At 46.9% G+C, this 9,870-nt stretch overlaps 1 protein-coding gene across 1 annotated transcript in view; it reads left to right on the top strand.

The window, feature by feature from the left end:
* Positions 1–905: 905 nt before the first annotated feature.
* The window catches only part of LOC311103054 (formin-like), a 61,635-nt gene continuing 52,670 nt past the window's right edge, over positions 906–9,870 (top strand). The window contains exons 1-4 of the mRNA XM_084144570.1: positions 906–3,576; positions 3,959–4,079; positions 5,676–5,737; positions 7,240–7,934. Coding sequence (XP_084000696.1) covers positions 1,627–3,576; positions 3,959–4,079; positions 5,676–5,737; positions 7,240–7,934 — 2,828 coding nt within the window. The 5' untranslated portion in view covers positions 906–1,626. The remainder of the gene's footprint in view (positions 3,577–3,958; positions 4,080–5,675; positions 5,738–7,239; positions 7,935–9,870) is intronic.

Genomic DNA, 9,870 nt, shown 5'->3' with positions numbered 1-9,870 from the left:
CTAACCTCATGTCTGATTTGGTATGGGGCTCCAAATCACCTTGACAACCATTTGTCGTTCTTAATCTTCCTGTGTCTGGAGAAATGCATTGAGGAGTGAACTTTGGCTGCTAAGGCCAAATATGGCCTTAATAGGGCTTTGAGTTCCCTCTGAAAGCTCAATGAACAAGTAGCCCTAATTTCACTAAGTACTTTTCAGGCCTATGTGCTCTGTTTTGTGCTAAACTCTGTCAAGTGCACATTGTGTTCATATAAAGGGTGCATGGTACTTGAAAGATTTTTGAACCCATTGTATTTGAAGCAGCAGGTTTTGTAGACTGCAGACAGAGTACAATGATACTTGTCTGTGTAAACTTACTATAAACTCACTGTACTGGAAAACGAATGTGTGTATATGTATGTGTTCAGTTTATGATTTAGTGTAAAGACAACCTTAATCTATTCTAATGACATTCACACTCTGAGATTAGGGAATCAAAACCAATTTTCCTCTCAGCAAACTATAGCAGTGTTAGCCCCTTGGCGTTAGCGGAGCTACTGACGACAACAGATTGCAGTGTTGGAGTGCTGGTCAGGGCTGGGCAGCAGCAGTTCCAGACTGACTAATCAGCACAGCTTAAGCTCTGTGCTGTAATAGTATAGAGAGCACTGTCAGCTGTAACACTGGGCTGGACCTCCTCCGCCGTCCACCTGACCAACCAGGAGATTAGCTATCTAACTAGCTAGCAGCCCCACCCGGTTTACACTGCAGTCAGAAATGACAGCGCTAAGCAACAGAGAGCTCCAGCTACCTGTGGCTGCCATTTTGCGGAAGTAAGATGGAGTAACCGGACACCTGTTCTGCTTGCCGCCACAGTTCCCTCCTAGGCAGGGCAGGGGAGGGTGGGGGGGGCGGGGCCAGACTGGGTAGACCAGTGAGATGCATTTTTTTCCAACCTGGAGGCTTTTCTCAGGAACACAGAGCTCTCCTGTACGCATACAGACACAGGGAAAGAGGGGAAAGAACCACGCCAGGAGGGAAACTCAGACAGTTGCTCTGAATCAGGTCTCTGTACCTACACATAAAGGGGAAGTGGAACCTACCGGACCACTCTGAAATAACTTTTCTAACTTTTCAAACTTTGTTCTGATGTTTTCCTGAGAAACTGAAAATGAGTTCCTCCTGGATTCCCAGGGAGATTATTCCAGGACATGCTTCCTGCCTCTGAACAGTTTGACTTGACCGGGAAAGTCATTGGAATTTCACTCTGCTCTACATCACTGGAAGTTCTGGAACACTGAAAAAGTTATCTGTGACATTTAACATACAGTAGAGGAGATGCTGTTTTTAATTGGAGAACGTTTTCTATATGCAGCACAGCAGGGTCTTGTGTTGCCATACAATATTACAGGATAGCAGGGGTTATACCTGGAGCCCTCCTGGAGAGGTTAAGAAGAGCTAGGGGATTTGTCCTCACAAAGGCCTTTTGTTCACTGGAACCAGTAGAAGTGGAACACGGCTTGGCAGGTTGAGAGTCCTGGAGGTGTAGAGATGAGCCTTTTGTGACACTCTGAATGGACACACTGTGCTCGGGTAGCCTCTACCTGGCTGGCTGGCTAGGAGTTCACAGGCCTAAGTACATGCTACATGACAGTTAAGGGTTCTGTGAAAATGGACAGTGTAAGTAATAGCTCTGATGGTCAGGAGAAGCAGCAATCCAGTTCGTTCCGCAATAAGATCTCCACTATGTTTACACGTGGGGACAAGCCTGAGCCTCAGAGGCTAGCGGGAGAGACTGCGGTGCTGATGGCTTTCAGAACCCTATCTGAAGATAACTATATCACAGGGGTCGATGATCAAAGTGCTCTGGATGTTATCAGTGACGACAGACTTAGAGTGGGGGGAGATGTGAGGGGTAGGGGTGAGGTTCTTCATAATGGAGAGGCCACCTTCCTTGATACGGAGGACAGGATTGAATCATGGGAGAATGAGTCCAGTAGGAAGAGTAGCTCTGTGACCTCTCCTCCTAACCCAGGCCAAGTGTCCACGGCCGACCCAGATCTGGTCCAGGTCACTATGGTGGAGATCTGCAGCGACACAGAGATGGAAGATGAGGAGGGGATCAGCAGTCTCAGCCAATCAGACAAGCATGCCACCCCTGGAATGTCCCTCCCACCTGACGATGACCAGTGGACAGTGGGCGATGATAACAAGGGTCAGCTGACACCAGCTGGCCCAGTGAGAGGTACCATTGATACAGACTTAGAGCTGCCTGTGTTAAAGCCACAAAGTATTGTGGAAAGATCCCTCAAAGACACCTCTGTTCTGTACTCTGCAAGGTTTATGGGCAGATCTCACAGCGGGACAGATCTTGGTCTCTTCTCCTCTGTCTCCAAACCACAAGTGCCTGGAGACAGCTGCAGCACGTACCTCTCCACTGATCCCAGGCCTGTGGAGGTGGGTGTGGATGCAGAAGCCATGGGTGCAGAGGGGTCCAGCCATTATCACCACAAAGTAGCCAAAGGCTTCAGCATCAGCCGGGAGTTATTGGGCCTTACTGACGTGTGTGCTGGAAACTCTGCAGTGGCTTCACCTCTTAACCTGTCTTTGACCTCTGAACCCCAGATATCAGAGGCAGCAGCAGACGACACTGCCTTGCCGTCAGGACAGCCAGAGGACCAAGATACTGGACAGTGGAAGGAGATATTGTCGGAAAACACTAGAACTGAGGAGTGTAGAGAGCATGTTCCTTGCCTCGACTCCCCTTCCACCCTCTCTGATTCCAGGCCACCTGAAGCAGCAGAGCCATCTTCCCCCAGCCTGGAGGAGCAGCCTGACACGCCTGTTCCTGGAAAGTCCCCAGTTGACAGTCAGCCAAGTGCCATTCCTGTCTCTGTCTCGCCCAGGGGCCAAGGCGACATGCCTGCCACTAGGAGGCCCGAGACAGACCCGCCATCCACCACATTGTCTCCCTCCAGGGGCACAGTTTCCTCCCAGGCCCCCTCATTCCAAATTCCTGCCCTGTTCAGCGGGCTGCGGGTTCTGAAGAAGGGGGCTGTGGGGGAGGAGAGGGAGACAGTGTCTGAGATCAAACAGAGAGACACTGACCTGGCCCTGCTGAGCCTGAAGAAGAGCATCAACAAAACCAAGAACCTCCCTGAGCAGATCACCTTCAGTAGCAGCACCCCCAAGAAACGACCCGAGCCCAAACCTGTGTCTGAGACCAAGAGTAATCTCTTGGGGCAGATCAGCCAGCTGTTCAACCTAGACGGGACCAAGGCCGAGGACAAGCCGGACCCACTGCTAGAGCTCAGAGACAGGGAGCCGGAGAAGAGGGAGGAGGGGGTGACAGACAACGGTCTAGAGGACATCCCTATCACCCCACCAGCAGACAGCAGGAAAGCTTCAGACACAGCGCTTGACACCTTCAAGAATCTCTTCAGCTCCAAACCGGCTAAAAAGGATACAGAAGAGGATGTGGATTTAGAGGCTGTCAAGAAAAAATACAAAAGTGAGAAAGAGCTGCTAAAATCCATCTTTGAGAGAACCTCCAAGTCTCCTAGCAGCAGTGAGCAAAAAGGTCCAGCAGAGTCTAAAGTATGTACTGTTTGTGTCTAACTCAAAGCTGTATTCCTTCTCTATGTTGTATTTTATAGATCACTATTCATTGTTGTTTTTTCTCTCAGATCACCAAGGTTTTGACATTTATGAATGTAAAGCTATTTGAAGTGTATGTTGTGTTTTCTTGGGCATATGCAATGCAGACAGGACAAAACCACTATGTTTGTAACTTTAAAGTGACATCTCATAGGGTATTAGCTTTGGGGATAGTCTTGATTTGAGATGGTCTCATGTCTTATCACGTGTTGACTTCTCAGTCAGATTGGCCACCGACTGTACTGTAAACCTTAGGGAGTGTGTACAGTTTCTATGTATGTTCTGTGTTAACTGAGGTATCATCTGCTGTCTTTCCTCCCAGTCTGAGGTCACCTCCCCTGCAGACAGTGAGGACCGGACCCCCGGGCGGCTCCAAGCCATCTGGCCCCCGCCCAAGCCCAAGGATGAGGAGGAGAAGGTGGGGCTCAGGTACACCGAGGCAGGTAAGGACGTGCTCCATACTGGAGCTCTCCACTTACTCTACACCGCTTCTGCAGTATCATACAATCTCCTGTTGAGAAACACCTGTATGCTGTTATCTGTCTTACAATAAGATAGACTTGATACAAATCTACTGATCATGAGTGCCTCCACCCTGTTTTATCTGGGGCAGGCGCTCTCCTTACTTACCCTGACTGGTTAATCTAATTGAGAGGTGACACAAACAAGTAGTGCAGCCCTGCTGGTATATTTACAGCCAGCTGAGCCCAGTGGCAGGGTGTAAGAAAACCCTTTAAATCCATTTAAAGCAGGAACGCACTGAAACCTTCCCTCCACAGTAATGCTGCTGTCTTTTGAGATGTCTGCTAGCATCACAGTGTATAGTGGAGCTTTGGGAGGTAGTTTGGAGATAGGCTGGGGCTGGACAGCCTGCCACTCTCTCAGCCTGGCTATGCTTTCTCTGTCTCTCTGTCTCTCTGTCTCTCTGTCTCTCTGTCTCTCTGTCTCTCTCTCTCTCTCTCTCTCTCTCTCTCTCTCTCTCTCTCTCTCTCTCTCTCTCTCTCTCTCTCTCTCTCTCTCTCTCTCTCTCTCTCTGAAGAAGAATACTCACACAAATAGGGTAAAGGCCCACATGACTCTAAATAGGCTGATCCAATTACATTACAGGGAGATGTTAATTTCTCTTAATGTGTTGGATGCAGAGACATTGTGCAGCCTAGAACCTGTTGTACTGGAGCAGAGACCGTATGTGGCAGGTATATCAGGCCATCTCACAGCTCATGGACTTTGGAAGGCTGAGCAAAGGTCCAAGCTGATAGGTGGCTAGATTAAAACAACAAAGAGCATGCTTATGTGTGTGCGCACATCCATTTACTGTAGGCACACACTCATGCTGTTCCACACAGCACACACACAGCAACACACACCATTTACCATGAGCCGTTAGCCTTCCATTAACTCTTGTGCTTTTACTCTCTCAGAATACTAGCCTTGAAACAGCATAATTATTGGTTTGTTCTCAAAGAGGATAACACAAATTGCTTGAAGACTTTAAACCACCAGACAGCATACTGTAATATCCCCTTTGCAGCAGATTGTTTATCTCTAATAGCTTTACTGCTGAGGTATCTAACTTGTTCATACTTCCAGAAGCTATTTATATGGTTCACTGCACAATTATTATTGTCAGATGTTACTATTGCCTTACAACACAGAATGATGTCCTTCATTGTTCTTCAGGCGGTCCGTCGAGACAAAGGCATGACTCTGTCGTCCCTCAGCAGCAGCCTAGCATAACATGGAGGAGGAGAGGATCATGTTTCCCTGCCATATTACTTATCCCTGCAATCACATGTTAATCTTGTGTTTGTTTCAGTATTTTACTAATTCATGTATGATGAAAGAGTGAATGGTCCCATGAATGTCCTGTAAAGTTGGTTGCTATTGAAAATGTAATCTCTTGTGTACATTGAAATTATCCTTCCAACTAATGTGACATTTGTGATGGTTTATGCTGTGTAATTGTATTTATGTATAAATATTAATGACATTATCATGTGTTCTAGCTATAGCAAGTGGATGTCTCTTTTCCCTTCCAGAGCACCAGGCTGCCCTCTTGCAGCTGAAGAGAGAATTCAAAGAGGAGGTGGAGAAATTACATGTAAGTTAACCTCCTTGTTTTAAACAGTTCACTACATATCATTCTTACTGATTTCAGTGCTGCGGTTTGTTTCAACCAAATGCAGTCGCCTCACCATGTCCTACTGTCCGCATGTAATAAGAAAGTAACTGATAGTTAATGAACCCAGGACACTGCAGTTTTCTTCAGAGACACTAGATGTCGCCAATCAACCACAGAAGCAAAGCAAACTATCGTCTATAGTGACTGGACTTTCCATGCTTGATGTCTGAGCTTGTCTCAATGGCCCATAGTTACACACCTCTCTTCATCACCATAGTAAATAGACAGCCTTGCGTTTCTATCTAAACATATTATTGGCCTTAAGTGGGTCTGGTGTCGTTTTTTTTTACTCCTTCAAATGGTCATTTCAACCAAAGCATCTCATTAATTGACTCACACTTCTGTGGCATAACACTGTTGTCAGGCACAAGGTTAAATGTGACATCCCAGTCACATTTGATATGAGGTCAGCATTGAGAGAGGAAGCTGTGATGTCATGATGTGTTCCAGATGTGAAGCTCCTGCCAGTTCCTCATATGAAATAAGATCACCATTTAGAACATGGATGCACCCAGAGATCTCATTTATTGACCTGTCTCTTTCCAACTGGAAATGTCTCCATTATTTCTTGTATGATCTAGTTTTGAGTTCACCCTATGAACTCAGCAGATTCCACTCTGTTGCTGAAGCACTATAATGCATTGTTTGTTCAACTGTGCCACCAGTGCCAAGGTGATGCAATTGAAAGCAGTATTTGAAATTGTTTCTCACAGGTCTCAGTGGAGTAGTCACATTGATTTGTTAAGAGCAGCCTGAGCTGAGTAAGAGGACAAGATCATAGAGCAGACTGTTAACCTTATTTATGGAACAATTTCTCTGAACAACAACCTTACTTGAGCAAATTGTCTCTGGAAAGTGTGTCTGAAAATTACAATTATTAAAGCAGTGCTGATTCAGCAGATATAGATGACTTCCTCTGCCTGTAGAGGTCTTCCTCTGCGTGTTACCCTGCCGTTTGTCTCTGATCCCTTGCATCAGGCCATCATATTGACACTCATAAATATGTAGTTAAACCATGAGAAAGGATAGGAACGTGCCTAATTCATTTTCCTAGCTGACCCCCATGCTAACAAGGAACGTGTCAGATACATTGCAAAATGGTTTCCTTTTCACTTTTCCTCAAGTTTGGCTGGATTGTGTTGATGTTTGAAACGTCGAATAAACATCCAGCTTATTAGCTCTTCATTATGTTGTCAGTTATTGTACTTTTCTGTTGGGGATGAAAGATCGGAATGAAAATTAGTGGGCATGATGTTAGAAATCACTTAATTTCATTTAATGAAGGTAATGATGGCCATTTTCTCTCACATGCTCTCATTGAGTCACCCAGGGGTCTTTGTGGAGCCCCACATTAGGTGATTCTGTTTCATATGGCTGAGTGGGATGTTTCTGACTGATCTCTGTACTCCTGCTCCACACAGACGGACTTTGAGATCCAGATGTTCCAGGTGCGAGGGGAGCATGCTGTGTCAGTGTCCCGACTGGAGGGAGTCATCGGCAAGATGCAGACAGACCGTCACCAGGCCTTTAGCCTGGGCCTTGAGAGGGGCGAGCTCCGTGAGGCCTGCGTGTCCACTGAGGACGACCTGACCCCCAAAACTTTCCGTAACGTCTGCATCCAGACAGACAGGGAGACCTTCCTCAGGACCCCCGAGGGCGAGGACGAGGCCAGCCGGCCCGGTCTCAACCCCAGCCAGAATGGGCCTAAGAAACTCAACCTGGACTCCATCAACCTGAGTCTGCATGGAGGAGCCTCAGGACTGCCTGGCCCACCTCCTCCTCCTCCTCCTCCTCCCCCTCCTCCCCTCCCTGGCCAAACAAGACTGCTTCCACCTCCTCCTCCTCCCCCGTTTCCTGGCAACATGGGACCACCTCCTCCACCCCCCCTCCCAGGTTTTGGTCCCCCACCTCCCCCTCCCCCTCCTCCTGGGTTACCTGGAGTTGGCCCTCCCCCTCCTCCCCCTCCACCTGGGTGCGGCCCACCCCCTCCCCCTGGGGGAGGCTTTGGGTTTGGGTTCGGCCAGGCAGCAGAGAAGGCCCCAAGGAAGCCTGCGTTGGAACCTGCCACTCCCATGAAGCCTCTATACTGGACCAGGATACAGATCCAGAACAATAAGTACCTACTTCTTCTATAGCCCATTCACAAGATGTATTATCACCTCTGTCTCCCACTCCTCACTGTGCCACTTCCATCAGGTATACAGACACTAATACAGTAAAACATCCGGCTGGGTTGACCACCCCTGCGCTAGTACCCTGGATGAGGACAGGCGCCCAAGTGAGATGTTTCAGCACATTTCCAGTGGCTGGGGTTTGTGCTGCTGGATTCCAGGCTCCCAGCTTTATGGCCTTGTATTTCTATGCCTGGGTTAGTAGAGGAAGTTGACTTGTGGTTCACACTCTCTGGTCCTGGCTAATGGTGGAGGGTTGAGTGGGGCACAGCGGTAACATGCCTGCTATAAAGTTTACAGTTGGACAGCATTAAACAGGACTCTTAACTGTAACAAGTTTCTGGGCTGATAGACATTATGAAGGGAAATACAGTACACTTTGAAAAAAGGCCAGGTCAATGAACAAATGTCAAAATATACACAATTTCACTATATATACAGAGCAGGCTTCATGAGGAAGCTGTAATAGGGAAGACATAGTTAACTGTGCTTTACAGGGATTACATGTCAATATAGGCACAGTCCAGTCAATTATAAATGCTGTCTACCGTGGAATCACAAAGGCTTTGTGGAGTTTGCATAGATTTACAGTGGGGAAAAAAAGTATTTAGTCAGCCACCAATTGTGCAAGTTCTCCCACTTAAAAAGATGAGAGAGGCCTGTAATTTTCATCATAGGTACACGTCAACTATGACAGACAAAATGAAAAAAAAAAATCCAGAAAATCACATTGTAGGATTTTTAATGAATTTATTTGCAAATTATGGTGGAAAATAAGTATTTGGTCAATAACAAAAGTTTCTCAATACTTTGTTATATACCCTTTGTTGGCAATGACACAGGTCAAACGTTTTCTGTAAGTCTTCACAAGGTTTTCACACACTGTTGCTGGTATTTTGGCCCATTCCTCCATGCAGATCTCCTCTAGAGCAGTGATGTTTTGGGGCTGTCGCTGGGCAACACAGACTTTCAACTCCCTCCAAAGATTTTCTATGGGGTTGAGATCTGGAGACTGGCTAGGCCACTCCAGGACCTTGAAATGCTTCTTACGAAGCCACTCCTTCGTTGCCCGGGTGGTGTGTTTGGGATCATTGTCATGCTGAAAGACCCAGCCACGTTTCATCTTCAGTGCCCTTGCTGATGGAAGGAGGTTTTCACTCAAAATCTCACGATACATGGCCCCATTCATTCTTTCCTTTACACGGATCAGTCGTCCTGGTCCCTTTGCAGAAAAACAGCCCCAAAGCATGATGTTTCCACCCCCATGCTTCACAGTAGGTATGGTGTTCTTTGGATGCAACTCAGCATTCTTTGTCCTCCAAACACGACGAGTTGAGTTTTTACCAAAAAGTTATATTTTGGTTTCATCTGACCATATAACATTCTCCCAATCCTCTTCTGGATCATCCAAATGCACTCTAGCAAACTTCAGACGGGCTTGGACATGTACTGGCTTAAGCAGGGGGACACGTCTGGCACTGCAGGATTTGAGTCCCTGGCGGCGTAGTGTGTTACTGATGGTAGGCTTTGTTACTTTGGTCCCAGCTCTCTGCAGGTCATTCACTAGGTCCCCCCGTGTGGTTCTGGGATTTTTGCTCACCGTTCTTGTGATCATTTTGACCCCACGGGGTGAGATCTTGCGTTGAGCCCCAGATCAGGTATTTTATACTGATAACAAGTTCAAACAGGTGCCATTAATACAGGTAACGAGTGGAGGACAGAGGAGCCTCTTAAAGAAGAAGTTACAGGTCTGTGAGAGCCAGAAATCTTGCTTGTTTGTAGGTGACCAAATACTTATTTTCCACCATAATTTGCAAATAAATTCATTAAAAATCCTACAATGTGATTTTCTGGATTTTTTTTCCTCATTTTGTCTGTCAT

Source organism: Coregonus lavaretus (assembly GCF_964263955.1).
Source record: "Coregonus lavaretus genome assembly, chromosome: 27".
Classification (NCBI taxonomy): Eukaryota; Metazoa; Chordata; class Actinopteri; order Salmoniformes; family Salmonidae; genus Coregonus; species Coregonus lavaretus.
This window is presented reverse-complemented; position numbering and strand designations above follow the sequence as displayed.